Source organism: Panulirus ornatus, chromosome 19 (assembly GCF_036320965.1).
Source record: "Panulirus ornatus isolate Po-2019 chromosome 19, ASM3632096v1, whole genome shotgun sequence".
Lineage (NCBI taxonomy): Eukaryota > Metazoa > Arthropoda > Malacostraca > Decapoda > Palinuridae > Panulirus > Panulirus ornatus.
In genome coordinates, this window is record NC_092242.1 from 58,029,180 (window position 1) to 58,045,567 (window position 16,388).

The window sequence follows — 16,388 nt, forward strand, 5'->3', positions numbered from 1 at the left end:
TTTTTCATACTCTATCCATGTTTCACCTATAATGACCATGATTTGAGCATATTTTGCCCATGCTATGTTGACCACCATGAAAAAGTATGGTTTGCATTTTGCAACTCAAGATAACCATTCTCTTTTCCAGATTTATGGTGAATCTCTCCGTCCTGATGTGCCTTACAAGACTCTGTTGTTATCTGTTCGGGATAATGCTCTTGCAGTGGTGGGAGAAATGTTAGATAAATATGGCCTTTATAAAGAGGATCCCAGTAACTACTGTCTTGTGCAGGTCAGTGTAACAAGTTTCTAATATGGACTTAGAGTTATTACCAAATTGTATTGCTGTAATTCCAGTGTCTGGTAAGCTTTAGGAATTTAACTTAATTTCTCTTCACATATGGTAATTTTACACTTATACATTTTTTCTATATATGTGTTTGACTTTTCCCTTTAGAGTAAAATCTTCTCTTGGTTCATATCTCAGTGTTTAGAGAGCGAATACAGGGAGGAATGTCCATCCTCCCGCTTCTACCCCTCTTAGCTGCCTTCAGCCGCATGCTAGAGGTACATGTGTAGTTTTTCAAACATAACATGGAGAATAAGGTAGATCTTATGAATCCCAGGGGAAGTTAATGTATTTTTTACTCTAGGTTCTATTAATTTTTGTTTGTTTTTCTTTATTTCACATTAATTGTCTCCTCATTTTTATTCAAATCCCTATATGCTTTAAAGTCTTTAGATGAAAAAAAATATTCCAAATCACACAAGGTATAAACTGCTGCTTCATAACATTGTTAGTATATGTAAGTTTATAACTGTACACCTCTCTGATGATTACCAGCAGTACAGTGGTGATCTCTTTTCTCTTGCTGTTTTTTCTCAATTTTAACGTGTAAATTGGGAATCTAATTTTTCCATTTTTTCTTGTTACTCAATTTCCGTGTCCATTAACTGTACCAGCATTATTATTGTTGGTAGCTCTTTTACTCCTAATTTCCAAGCTGAGCTGTATTATCCTGCTTCTTCTTTAATCTTATTTTCTTCCATTCTCACAACCCTCATAATCCCCTACCTCCATCTTCATTCTGTGGTGAATATCTGACCTCATCTCTGTAATTCTATGAAAGCCTAGCTGATCTCTGTATCTCTATAAAAGCCCAGCAAGGTAATCTGACTGCATCTCTGTATAAGCCTGACATGGCAGACTGACTTCATATCTGTATCTGTATAATAGCCTGTATAATATCTCTACAGAAGCCTAGGTAAGTAGTCCAGAACAAACTATAACAATCCTCTCCTAGTAGAAGTTTCAGTTTAGTTATGATTATGACCCTCATAGAAATCATCAGTCCAACGCAGACATGATGATAGTGATAGGTGTGATCAGACTCTGTCTGCATGTGGTTACATTTTACATCTCTTACATCTCTTCCTACTCACACACATGCATTACTCTCTTGATAAAAATCTTTTACTGTTTTTACCAGCTTTCTTCCCACATCATATGTTTGGAACACCTTCCACAAAGCTTCTCTGGCAACTGTATTATATGTTTTTTCCAGATCTGTAAATGTTGCATACAAATCCTTCTCTTTCTCTAAGTATTTCTCGTACAAATTCTTCAAAGCAAATACCTGATCCACACATTCATTACTGGTCCTGAAACCACATTGTTCCTCCCCAGTCTGATGCTATGTGCATACCACCACCCACTCAGTCACTGGTCTCCCATACAACTTGCCAGGTATACTCAGCAAGTTTATACCTCTGTAATTCAAACATTAACTTTTGTCCCCCTTGCCTTTAAACAGTAGAATTATACAGGCATTCTGCTAATCCCCAGGCACCTTACCATATGCCATACATACACTGAAAATCCTAACTAACCAGTCAACTTCACAAACACCCCCTTTCTTGAGTAAGTGATCTGTAATCCATTCCCCTTGCCATACTACAATTTATACTAGGCTTTCACCATTTCTTTTCCTTTCATCAAATTACATACCAAGACTTTTTCACTTTGCATATCTTCACATTCCAAACTGTGGTATCTTCACATTCCAAACACCACAGTACTGCCACCGTATCATCCAGCACTTTTGATATTTCACAAAATACTCCATATCTTCACCTCATCACTGCCTGTCATCACTTCTCTGTCTGCTCCTTTGACTGATGCTCCCGTTTATATTCTTGTCCTTACACTTAACCTCCTTCCCAAAGATTTCCTTGTATTTGAAGGTTGCTGATGCTGTCTTACCTCACTTCTTACTAACTTTCTTACTTCCTCTTGACCCCCTTCTGTTTTCTCTTGTATATCTCCCTTTACTTTCACCCCTTTCCTGCAGATAATGCCCATGTTTGTCTCTCTCTGGTAACATAACTTCCCCATTCCACCACCCAATACCCTTTGTCACATGCCAACCTTCCACCTTCTGCTTGCCACACACTTTTCTCAAGTAAGCACTGCTTACGAAAATACCTTCCAATCATAATCAACTCCCCAAGTTTCATTTACTCTTACATTTTATCATTCTTCACCCAGTCTTTCCTGATGTCTCTTCACATAAGCTTTCACCCTCTTCCCACCAATATTGTTTTCTTGTTTCAGAAAGCCTCTGCAAACTTTCACCCTCACCTCCACCATATAGTAATAATGATAATGGTATTTTCTTTACTTGCCTTTCCTGCTTCAATACAGTAGCATCAGGAATAAACAAACAATAGCTTCATACTCATCCAATCCATGGCTGTCTGCTATTAATGTACTGTTTCATGAAATCATGAGAAAGACTCGTTTCACTCACCTTCTGTCCTGAGGCATAATTTGTAAGACCAAACACTGTCACGTAAAACAATTGTCACAGATTTTGGATGTTGGTTTAGTAATTTGGCTTAAGGCATGTGATTGGGATTCTTTTCTTTTTATCTTGATAATTTTTTTAGTTGATAAATCACTCAATTCTTTTTTCAGACTGTCATTGGAAATGATGATGGCTATGGTGGAGCCACATCCCCACAAAAAGAGTATATTCTTGATGATGATGAATGCCCATTAGCCATTCTTATGAATCACCCACCATCTAGAGGTGAGTACTACTGAATTTTCTACTTATTCATCAATTTGATTTATATTTTACTATCCTGTCGTTTGTGTGAGCTGCTACTTGGACAAAATTTTGTCTGTACATTTTGTTTATCTGAACCTAATGTTGGTATTACTTGATTTCACCTGCTTAATGTTATACTGTGAGTGAAAATTCACCATTTGTGAGGCTGTATCATTGGGAGTACAGTCTGATGAAAGAGCTTGTCTTTCCAAAGGAGTCTACATTTCCCTGCAACTGGAAATTGCACAGCAGGAGCCTGTAGAAAAGTCCTAAGTAATACCAGGTCTCTCATGGAGACTGTTCCTGGGATCATGTTAGTAGATAAATAAGTAGATGAACTTGATTCTGAAACCAGGCATATGTGGCTTTTGGCTGCCATTTATAGTTCATTGAACCCAACAAAACATAACTTTATCTTGATTTTGGTAGTTTTCTTGTTGAAATGAATAAGATTTGTATTTCCAACCCAAATATTATGAAAGTAACTACAGTTTAATCCTTGGATTTGGAAGAAGAAAAAGATGTGGTGGTTAATGACAGTGTAAATGAATCATTGGACCAAAATTTCAATTTTGATAGAATACTCAAAAGACTGATAACGAAAAGGATAACACAATTAAACCAGAATAGAATTTAATATGAAGGTGATGTGAGCACCAGTACTGCAAATTTAAATGAAAGTCCAGAAGAAGTAGTTAGCAATATACTACTAATTAAAGAAAAAAATCAGAGGAAAATGAAAGATATAAAAGGACAGAGAGCAGTAGATGAACATAAAAAGAGCATAGAAAAAGAAAAAACATGGATCTCGGATAGTAAACAGAGGATAGAGGAGCTGGTTGAAAAAATTAGTATTGCTGATAGAAAACCAGACTAGAGACAATGAATGAAAGCAGTCTGTAACATGTATAAAAATTCATAAATACTCTTGTCATCTGTGAACAAGGTAAATGTCAAGATTGCAAATAAAGTTGGCCATTCATACTCGGAAAAGAATATAGAAATGACCCCTAGAATACCCATAATGCTAAAAGATTAATGTTTGTATTCATTACAAAAAACAAAGTATATTGATGATGAGATATTTAATCAGTTAGATGAGAATGTCATCACAAATTTAAGTTTAACTAAAAGTTACACTTAATAGCAACAGAAAACAAAGAGGATGGTAGCAAAACCAGAGATGCAGCTGCTGAGAAAGATCCTTGATGAGAACAGTACAATGGAGGTTTATGAAACTGGACATGTGTCCCCAGTACACAAGAAGGATCAAAGCTACTTTTGAAACAATATACAGTGCTTATTTAAGTTTGACAGCATGTGTATGAGAATTATTCGAAAGCATTATGAAAAGCATATTCTAAAACACTTAAAACATTAAGGAAGGCCAACATGAATTTGTCATTAGGGAAAAGTATGCAAACATAGTTGCTGGTATTCTGCAAAAGCATATATGAAGCGATAATGCAACATATGAGAATGGCTACTGTCTTCCTTAACTCAGCAAAGGCATTTGACAAGTTACAGTATAGAATCCTACTCATTTGATTGGTAAAACAATATAAAAGATGAAATAGGATGATGATCAAACAGTTCTTAATAAACAGAAAATTCAGAGCACTTAACTGTATTACGAAATGGAACTGTCAGAAGAGAAAGATCTTTTAATAGGGGTGCTATAGGGAACAGCTTTTGCCTCTATACTGATTGTAATAATGATATATGATTTAGAAAAGAAGACCAAAGAAAACATAGTATGATGCTTTGCAGATAACACCAAATCGATTAAAATATTAGGAAAGCACAGGATTATAAAGGAAAATGCAAGAATTCATTAAGATTTAAATAACTAGAATCAGTGGAAGGAAATGCTTAATTATTAAGGTGTAATTTTGCTAAGTGTTTCTTTTAAGTTTTATGGGAGAGTGGCTTTTAAGAGGGTGGTAGCATGCACAGAGCATCTGACTGGGAAGGACCAATATGGCTTTAGGATTGGTAGAGGATCTGTGGACCAGGCGTTTGAAGAATTTGCATGAGAAATATGTAGAGTAAAAGAAGGGTGTTATATGCTGTTGTTGGGCTAAAGCAGGATATGTGAAGTGGTAAGGGAAACCACAGATAGGTTTGTGGGGTTTGGTTGTGAATAGGAAACTTAGGTTTTGTAGCATTTTACTGGATACATAAAAAAATGTGAGCAAATGAGGCTGTTTGTCTGTTCCTGGTGCTATTTTGCTAAGTGGGAATTGGCCAACTAGTATAGAAAGAAAACATGGTTAGATTGGCACCACTAACCAGTAAAAAAAAAAAAAAAGAAAACATGGTAAGATTGGCACCATTATAGCTACAGCTTATGAGGGGTCAGTTGGAAAAGAAAGTTAAAGATCCAGGAATTATCACAAGTGAAGAGCTGGAATTTGGTTGCGCTGATTAAAATATTATTGCATATCGAGTGATGAGTGGAATGATAATAACTTTCATCATTAGAAACAGAAAACTGATTATGAAAATTTAGTGTGCACATAAAAAGCAAAATGAAATACAGTGTGTTGTAGTCATGAACAAAACAAGTTGGAATTGTTAAACTGGGAGAATTTAGAAACTTTTCAAGCTAAACCAGGGATTGAATGATGCTTAGAAGACACGAGAACAGTTTTCTCCCCGCTAACACCATTTTTTTTATTTCATATATTTCTTTCTAAATTCCGCACGCTATATAAATCTCTTTTACACACAGTCCCACCCATTTAAAAAAAATTCTCTGGTTAACGTTAGATTCGGTACGCGAGTCCATGTATCTTGTAACCGCTCGTTTTGATGTGTGGGTTAATGCGTAGGGACCGGGAGGAGGGAAGAGAGAGAAGACTTCATTGGGAACGTTAGAATAAATGATTCATGCTGTAAGTTAGTTTGTTCAGTGACGGAGCGCGATATTGATCGAAAGTTCCTACGTCGCCAGGAGCTCAAAGGTCGTATAGTACGAGTGGGATGTTCTACCCCCGTGGGGCCCTATCTTAGATTTCCATCATACAGCTTTTAAATATTTATTTACTGTTTGCATTCACAGCGTAGTCTGTTCACTCCTCTCTTTTGTTATTGTAGATATTCGTCTTCAACTTACAAAAGAAAGTAAATGCCATTAACTATCGTGGAACTTTTCTGATTGAAAAGAAAAACTTCATCGTCACTTTGATTCTGTAACTTGAAAGTGTAATATTTTGTTCTCTCGTCCTTCCCTCCTCCATCGTGGATAGATTTGAAGCCTCCGTTTTCTCCCTGTATCACAGCACTTTTATTTCAGGTACCACCATATTTGTTGCCCCTTCACTGAATCTTCTCTGATAGATGTATGTTTTTTTTTTTTCTCGGTAAAATTGCCGTACCCGAATATCCACGTGATTGGAAGTTGAATATTTTTTTCCCCCGATGGCCTTTGATGTGTTTTACATGATTCTGACTTTTTTGTTGATCTGTTTTGTTGTCTAAGTCATTCACTCACTACCTTTATTATCTGTCTAACGATAATAAGGGACCCATAGTGGGAACCGGAGTTTTAGGGGGGTAGGGAAGTCATAACATGTGATATGCTGTAGAAATGACAGTTGATTAGAATCGTTCGTTAGTCATCAAAAACCGTAGGAAATACCATCTCAACCTATTAACCCAACTTACCGTAACATAACAAAATTCTCTTCTCTGGACACTCGAAACGGGAATAATGCGTTTTTTTTTTCTTTCTTCAAGTACATTCTTAGAAGTCTGATATAAGTTTTAATCCGTATTTCATGCAATTTTGATAATACGAACAGATGAATTACCTCTTTAACAAATTTCCTATTGTCGGCTTTTTGGAGATAGCTGGGCTATATATACGTCGACCCTCGAGCCCCCTTTTCTTCACTCACATGCAAGTTTACGGAGTTTGTTTCCTGCCAGAATACAGTCAAGTCTCGGCCTCCAATTGCAGGGACGGATCCTCAATACTTTATATTTGGTCGAGTTGAACTCGGTCGGCCACGGACCCGACGAACTTTGGGAGAGCTTCTCTGATTGGCATTGGAAGCTGATGCGATCCTGCTCATTCCTTACCTCTCATGCTTTTAGCATTGTCATCTGCAAATAGTTTCTGGCTTTGTTCGTTCTGTGTAACGTGATCTTGTCTTTTGTACGACGTAGGATTAATTGTACATTTATGCACCAGTGGGTTCTTTTAGGCTCTGACATTCTACTAGAAACTCGGGTTATAAGCAATAAAAAAAAATTCTACATGTTAGCAGCACCCATGAGAATGAAGGCCAAATGTTTCCGAGGTTGTGCTTGTTTAAGTACTTGATCTCAGATGGTCAGTTTTCTTATGTGAAAGTTCTGGAGACTATCTTTTTCCCGTTAAGAATTCGATCATGTGCAGCGTTGAAAATTACTAGCATTTTCATACCAAAATATTTTAAAGCAAATGTTTTTACTTATGCGTCAGTTCCAGTTAGGCTTAGAATAATGATTTGCGTTGAAGTGGAGCAGTACGGAAGCAGACCTTAACAGTAAGAAAAGTAAATTTTATATTTTGGTATAATCTGTGTTTAGAGAAAATAAAAATCTCTAACAAAACTCGTTTTCAGAAGTCAGTTGTTCGACCTTCAAGTTAGACAAAAAAAGATATCATTGTACAGTATAAAGCCTCATGAACCTCATCTCGAGGATTATCATATGCATTTAATAAGGCTTAATATGCTGGAAAGATTCGAAAATAGGGTATCACCAGAATAAATCTTGTGTTCCGGTTACGTTGACACTATTCCACTTAACTGGTAGGTGAACGATATAATAATTGAGCGAAAAACCTACATTTGTTTAGTGAGTACTGTGAGAAGATTGATGTTGTGTCTCAGGTTATGATGGAAGTTTTTTTTTTTTCTTTTCATATTTGCCATTTCCCGCGTTAGCGTAGTCCTTACTCCAAGACAACTTTAGGTTTTTCATTCAGTACGTTGCTTGCAAATTGCTAGAAACCTTGCCCGACATGGCATACTCGACTAGGCTCTGGTGGCGGCACGTATATGTTTCAGACAAATGCTGCCTTTCATATAACTCCCTCAGCCCTGTACCTCGGCGAACACAGCTCTATGTAACTGTGGATGATGACATACATAAGTTGATGCAGTTGAATGATAGCAGAGAAAGTTCAAGAGATGGTGCTTAACGAGTGTAAAACTCCCTCTCCCTACTACACACACACACACACACACACACACACACACACACATACAGTGAATGAAGAAACGTAGACTATCCTGCCATGTAATAAAACAATTAAATGTGTTATTTATATGCATCGTTTTCTGTGTGTAAATGCTAATAACTGTCATATATAGACCGTAATTTGTGTTGTTGCAGTATACACGCAACACACTGTATATATATATATATATATATATATATATATATATATATATATATATATATATATATATATATATATATATGATCAAAGTATAATAGGACCACAAAGACATATATCAGGTTCCGTGCATGGGATGGGAGATTTATGGTCCTACCTAATCACTTTCCCTACTTACGTTACATAGAGCTGTGTTCGCCGAGGTACAGGGTTGAGGGAGTTATATTAAAGGCAGGTGACTTTCATTTAAAACCCATGAAAGAATTGAAGCTTGCTTACTCTAACACCTTTCTGAAAGTAACCTTTAAACATTTTTCCATTTTATCCCTGTTGTATTTTGTTCTGGCTTAGAGCCTGTACCTCCCGTGTCTTCTGTGTGTCGAAGTTTCAATATCCTGCTTGGCTCTGGGGGTGGAGTGTGGTCATGAGCCTTGCCGATCTCTGTCATGTTACCTCCTTTCGTCTCCACATCATTGGCTCTTGCCAGTTCGCTGGACAATGTATGCAACATGTCCTTCGCCCCAAAGGTTCTAGTCATAATACTCCCTCGTTGTTGATGATGATTGATGGTCTGGGAGCACTGGCTCTCTCATGCATTTTACTGCGCGTTGTTAAAAAAAAAGTCTTTGCCTTTTAACCTGTTCAGCACGGATGGTGTGCACGACTTGTGTGTACGAAGGTACGATTCTTTGATGACCTTTCCTTTGGCTTGACCTTTAAGGATAAAGATGGTATAAATATAGGTTTAGGTATAAATGTTTCGGTCAGTACACAAGACTACCGGTAACTCTGACACACTTTGCCACAGTCCCATAATTCAGTCTTGGGTAGGTGTGAGGGGTTTCTGCGCAGGGAGGGTGCAGCGTTTAGTTGCTCCTGAGGCCGTAAAGATTTTTGGGATGTTGCGGTGGATTCAAAACTTTTATAAATGTTATTATACTGATGTCGCCTCTTTCAGCCTGACCAAATTCAGAATATAATCAGAATCATCCAGAGTAACGTAGGTTTGGTCAGGATGAACAGAGTGTATTGAAATATTTTCTGTTTTTTAGGTTCGTTGGGGAAAAAGTGTTTTGTGCGGGATAGGGTGGATATAGGTTACACGATAAATGTTTTAGTGATATTGATGGTCTAGCATTCCGGGCCGGCCAATCCTTCCTGCAGGCACACATACACCCATTTTGGCCGTAGATTACCCCCCCCCCCCCCTGTGAAGTTTTAACGAAGGTGTGCAGCGTACACATCTAGACGGCCTCTATAGCCGGAGTGGTGCAGGAATGGGGGGAGTGTTGTGGTGCCGTCGGCCGGTACAGCTCATAGCCGACCCCGTGACGAAAACTAGCGTGGGTGAAATATTCAGGGAGGGGGGGACGGGGTGGTGATGGTGGTTGGAGGGGAGGGGGGAGGGATATTATTGGCAAGTTTGTGAACTCGCCCAAAAATAGCTTGTTTATGGTACTCGTAAGGGGAGCGCCCCGCCTTCCCTTGAAACGCAAAGAGCCGACAGATGCGTGTGTTGAGTCACAGATTCGACCCCCGTGTTTTTTGTTAACACATTATATTAATGAAGAATCTGTAATGTTGAGAAGAGACATTAGATTTTAAAGAAAAAAGGCATCTTGAATTAATTTTGTGGTGATGCAAGGAAGAGTTGGAAGATAAAGATAAAATGCGTTTTGTCGTCCAGAGCCAAAACTCGGGCCCAGAAAGGTTACTGGGGTGAGACTGTCATGTCGCCTTTTTACCCTAATCACCTCCGTGGGTGTTCTCCCCCGGCGGGGCAGAGGTGAGCTATAGCGAACCCTGGTGCTCTCAGAACCTAGCTGATCCTCACGCCATGTCCTGGAGCCTGTCAGGACTCAGGTTACAGAACCACAATGAGAGGTTATATCAGGTGAACTTGTTTTTACACCACTTTCCCTCCTGATTTGTAAAGTAGTGTCTTAAATGTGTAACGAACACCAGCCTCCCAGAGATTGTCGATGCTTACAATATAAAACCTGTATGTTAGTAGTAGTTAGTGAGGGAGTCTGTTAGGAAGTACGTCTGTTGGTGTGTGTGTGTAGTCACTAATATTGACATGATTTACCTGCTGAAAGAGCTATCGGTCAACGCCAATATAATTTAAGTGTAATTTTAGTCACATTTAGTCACATGGGTAATGAAGAAAATGTGTATGTAAACTCGTTTCTAATTATTTATTCTTTCTGTTGTTCCAGGTATGTAGATGAGAGTTTTTGTTGGACTGCACGGTAAGTGAAGATGTTCATTACTGGTTTGGTGTGGATGTGTCCCCGTGAGTGTGGTAGGTTGGTGCTGCTGCATGGGTCCTGGTGTCGTGTCTCTCACGCTCACATCAGGCCTCGGGAATCGTGAGAGAGTGTGTGGTCTGAGCATGATCCTCAACACCTTAAGAAAGATGTTGAAGATTTGTCGGTTAGTGGATGTCAGTTGACGTTGGTGTAGGTCTATCAACCCTGCCAGTTGATAGACCTCGAGCTGAAACAGTCAACTAACCGACCTGCTAACCCACAGACCAGCCTAACTTTGTTAGAAACGGATAAGGGAGAACATAGAGACGGGAATACTGAGGTGTGAATTGGTGCTAATGAAATATTATAACGAAAAATATTGATTCTGAATACAGGCAAGGGAAGTAATGGTTAGTGTTAATTATAATGAAAGAGCAGCAACAGTAATGATTGTAATATTTTTTTCATGCATTGATAATAATGAAGAGTCGGTAATGTAAGAAATGAAGATCATACGACCAGCGATGGCCAGATGAGATGTTGCCGCTGTGATGTAAGTTGGCAAGATGGTGGAGTTGTTATTTTGGCTGATCCAGGTTGAGTTATATCCCCGGGGAGGGACCAGGTTCCCCCCAGCTGGTGATACATGCTGCACCTGGGGGAGACAGACGGATGGCTGCCATGGTGGTTGGGGAGGAGGGTTCTCCCAGCTGGTGTAATTAAGGGGAGACAGATGGATGGCGGCCATGGTTGGGAGGAGGGTTTCCCCCAGCTGGTGATGTATGCTGTCCCTTGGGGGAGACAATTGGCTGACCTGTGTTTGGGGAGGAGGTGCTTGGCTGTGACTTTCCAATGTGGTCAGCTAGCCAGCAGATTGGGGATGACATTGCTGGAGTGTCCTCAGAACAGCAGCTCGACCCTGAGTCCCCGCCCTTAAGCCTGTCAAAGGCAAGAGCTTTCCCTCCGGGAGAGCGAGAGATGCGCGAGGGAGCGGCACAGGAACTGTGATGAACAGGGGAGGGTGGAGCAATAATTGGGTGGAGGGAGGGAGGGAGGGAAGGAGTGGGTGAGGAGGAGCAGACTAGGTGTGGCAGGTATCACTGGCGGGGCCTCGTTAACTGTTGTCATCATTATACCTTGCCCTGATGAACGCCACACTCTCTTTATAATGGCTATTGTGTCTCCCTCTCTCGTTGGCCACGAACCCATTGCTCTCTCTCTCTCTCTCTCTCTCTCTCTCTCTCTCTCTCTCTCTCTCTCTCTCTCTCTCTCTCTCTCTCTCTCTCTCTCTCTCTCTCTCTCTCTCTCTCTCTCCCTCCCTCCCTCCCACTTGCACTGCACTTAATGATAAGACACCAAGAGCCTCTGCCGTCCCGCCCTCCCCCCCCCCCTTCTTTAATTACCAACTTGCGATGTGTCTGAGGGTACGGCACTCTCCCCCGGAGTAATGGGTGGGTGTCAGGTGCGCTCCTCCTGGAGCAGGATACACTTTTATATTGGATGGGTGCGGGGAAGGGGTTGCACAGGGGAAGACACAGCGAGGAAGCAGAAGTTACACAGATAGAGAGAGCACAGATGTATGATGTAGGTTGGGGGGTGACTGAAGTGTGTGGATGGCTTGCTGGATACGTATTACTGCTTCTTTACTTATTTACTCCGGACAGACTTACAGTGTGATGGGGTGTGTGTGTGTGTTGCTTTAGAGATAAGACTACCTGAGTTAGCCTAGCAGCTGTTCATTATGTATATTGATTGAAAACCGAAGCCTCCCTCAAGGCTTTAAGGCTCCGGAGGAACCAAGTGTGTTTAGGTTTACGTGAGAAAGACAGACAACAGGAGACCTGATTGGCCCACGACTGGGTTGTCTGAAGAAGAAAAAAAAAACACAAGGAAGAATGTAATTCTGCTCAGTAGTTTTTCAAAAGCAATCACCGTTCTCCATGTTCGTGCTGCTGTCGAGGTCTCCCAAATGTGTGTAGTTTGTCTCCGTTATCATCTGCCATATTGTCAACGTTGCCTCCCTGAACCCTTTACCGTTTAGCTTTACTTAAAGTCATGAATGTTGCTGATGCTCTGCGGTGTCTCTGACGTTGGGCGATTTTATGTTTTAATTCGCGATGTCTCGTAGGGCCTCACTTTGTACCATGTGCACGCAGCACCACCAGGATTGTGTTGGAGGCGAGGTGTGTGGGGACTGGGGAATGGTTCAGTATAGGAATGACTACCTGCCTCCGGGCCGCGGCTTTCAGTAGCTTGGTCGTCGAACGACCCAACGGAGCAACTTGGACCCCTCGTGGGAACCCGTGTTGGTTACGTAGCAGAGTTTGTGGATATTGTGGCATCACGTTTGAGTTATGTATGAACCGTCAGAGTAATCTTTTGTGTCAAGCTGTAACGATCTGTACACTTGGTATAGGGCTTTGCTTGCGTTTATATAGTTAACAGTACTGTTCATGGCTGGTCTTCAGGTAGTCTCTTTCTTTTTCTTCAAGGATTGCAACCACGTTGACTGTACATCTGTAGGTTGTGGCCTTCTAAGGTCCCGTATTGATGTAATTCAAATTATTCTGCCACATCTTTCCCCTGGCACTTCTAACAGATATATGTGTGTGTGTGTGTGTGTGTGTGTCAGGGCCATTCTGTTTCTTTACCAGTGTTCCCTCTCTCTCTCTCTCTCTCTCTCTCTCTCTCTCTCCCCCAGTCACCCCACCCCCTGCTGCTTTCCTCTCTTCCTGTTGTTATTACTTCCTCCTCTGCCTGTGCCTCCTTCTCCTCCTCCTCCTCCCGGTCGTGCCTCTCAGCAGTCCTTTGTTTCTGTCTGATTTAGTGTAAGTCGTAGATGTCGTGTACTGAGTTGGGTGGGCGATGGTGGCGTGCGCCGTGCTCACAGATGGTGAGGATGGTGATGGGAGATGGTGGCGTGCGCCAAGCTCACAGATGGTGAGGATGGTGATGGGAGATGGTGGCGTGCCTCATGCTCACAGATGGTGAGGATGGTGATGGGAGATGGTGGCGTGCGTCATGCTCACAGATGGTGAGGATGGTGATGGGAGATGGTGGCGTGCGTCATGCTCGCAGGTGGTGAGGATGGTGATGGGAGATGGTGGTGTGCGTCATGCTCACAGATGGTGAGGATGGTGATGGGAGATGGTGGCGTGCGCCATGCTCACAGATGGTGAGGATGGTGATGGGAGATGATGGCGTGCGTCATGCTCGCGGGTGACGAGGAGAGAGAGAGAGAGAGAGAGAGAGAGAGAGAGAGAGAGAGAGAGAGAGAGAGAGAGAGAGCACCCTGTCCTCCCAGCTATCAGCCCCCTCCCCCGTAGTGCCGCATCTGTAAGGCCTTCATAACGCCACCATTACATGACCAAGATCAGGAAGTAGAGTGTACGAGTGTGAGGCGGCGGGTTGGTCGTATGTTGGGACAGCCTGAGGAACAGTACCTGCGGTGAACAGCAACAGCAACACCCTTCCCTCCCTCCCTCTGTAACCCTTTGGCGCTACCGCTCCCAGGATGAGCACTGGGTGCACAATAGATTTGCCGGGGACGCCGGGGCAGATCAGATCACATCCCGGCCTCAGCGGACGGCACGGCACGGCACACCATGAGGCTAACATTGTGCGGTGCGGAGTCCTCCCTCCTCCTGCACACTGTGAGCTATGAAGTCTCTTGTCTCGACAAACGCCTGAGAACCTCGAATTAGCCTCATTTTTTTTTTTCTCGTTTTCATTTTTCTTTCATCTGAGATGGTCGTGAATACTGTATGTTTCTGCCGGTGCCTGGTCCATATATATATATATATATATATATATATATATATATATATATATATATATATATATATATATATATATATATATCAGGAGGAATGGAGGAGGACTGGAAGGGACAGGTCCATAATGAGGAGTCATCACCACCCGTCCTCCGTAGGTTGGGGTACGTCAGACACACTGGCCAGGCTGGACTATGTCATTTCCTTTTGTTTTTACGTCAGTGCGGAAGGAAGAAAATAGCGACAGTGATACGTTAATGATGTGTTAGATGAGATGTGAAAACTATGATGCTGTTACTAACGGCTCGCACGTCCAGAGTATAATGCTGTTATTAACGTACTGTACGTCCAGAGTATAATGCTGTTACGTACTGTACGTCCAAAGTATAATGCTGTTACTAACGCACTGTAAGTCCAGAGTATGATGCTGTTACTCACGTACTGTACGTCCAGAGTATAATGCTGTTACTAGCGTACTGTAAGTCCAGAGTATGATGCTGTTACGTACTGTACGTCCAGAGTATAATGCTGTTACTCACGTACTGTACGTCCAAAGTATAATGCTGTTACTACGTACTGTAAGTCCAGAGTATGATGCTGTTACGTACTGTACGTCCAGAGTATAATGCTGTTACTAGCGTACTGTACGTCCAGAGCGTAATGCTGTTACTAACGGTTCGCACGTTCAGAGTATAATGCTGTTACTAACGTACTGTACGTCCAGAGCGTAATGCTGTTACTAACGGTTCGCACGTCCAGAGTATAATGCTGTTACTCACGTACTGTACGTCCGGAGCTTAATGCTGTTACTAGCATACCATAAGTTCAACATCGGATGTTCTTCGGAGACGTATATGACGTTCTTACAGGTGAGGATGTATGTGTTGTCTTACCATGTGTGTGTGTGATGGGTGCGTCATGGTGTGGGAGGCGGCACAACACCTCCCACCACATGTAAAGTATCAGTAATTACTTTCTTCCTCTGACTCTCCGTCAGCTTGGGTCATGAACGTGGTGTACAGTGGTTATTTATTCCCCGTCGTTTCTTGTGGTATTTGGAGTTTAGGGGTTTAATTGGACTCATGCAAGACGAAATCCGATGTACAGGAAGCTGTAGATATAGGACCGACACCATGTTTGAGGATTTATATAATTTTTTCTCCCCCAGTGTCATTCTAGAGATGTAAGAGCCTGTGTAAACTTGAGGGGATCCTCTTCAGAGATGTGGTTGTGTAGTGGCATCACCGCGAGGCCCCACGCGTCCGGCCCTTGACCCATACAATGGCTGTAGGAGGACACTGACCAAGAGGTCGAGTCACGAAGGTCCTTCACTCGGAAGAAAAGACAGATCTCGGTAGACGTGCATGAGAAAGAGAGAGAGAAAAAAAGACGGGTCTTTGTTGGACCAAAACCTGGAGTAGGAGAATGACCCTTGGCTCACAGAAGGTCTAAAAAGACCTATAAACTCGGCAAACATATCTCAGACGACCGTGATACGGAGAGCAAATGTAAAAGGCAGAGTACGATTGCTGGGGATCTTCTTCTGGTCTGATGGAAAACAAATGCTGGGACCTTGAACTAGCGGAGGACAAATGCTGGGACCTTGAACTAGCGGAGGACAAATGCTGGGACCTTGAACTAGCGGAGAACAAATGCTGGGACCTTGAACTAGCGGAGGACAAATGCTGGGACCTTGAACTAGCGGAGGACAAATGCTGTAGACCTTGAACTAACGGAGGACAAATGCTGGAGACCTTGAACTGACGGAGAACAGGTGCTGGGACCTTGAACTAGCGGAGGACAAATGCTGGGACCTTGAACTAGCGGAGGACAAATGCTGGAGACCCTGAACTAGCGGAGAACAAATGCTGGGACC

The 16,388-nt window shown here is 41.9% G+C and overlaps 1 protein-coding gene across 9 annotated transcripts in view; it reads left to right on the forward strand.

Annotated features, from left to right (window-relative positions):
• cno (adherens junction formation factor afadin) overlaps nt 1-16,388 on the forward strand; it is a 585,480-nt gene that overhangs the window by 222,317 nt on the left and 346,775 nt on the right. For all 9 annotated transcript variants that reach the window (XM_071673965.1, XM_071673968.1, XM_071673973.1 and 6 more), the window contains 2 exons: nt 131-274; nt 2,960-3,074. In XM_071673965.1, the coding sequence (XP_071530066.1) occupies nt 131-274; nt 2,960-3,074 (259 nt within the window). The remainder of the gene's footprint in view (nt 1-130; nt 275-2,959; nt 3,075-16,388) is intronic.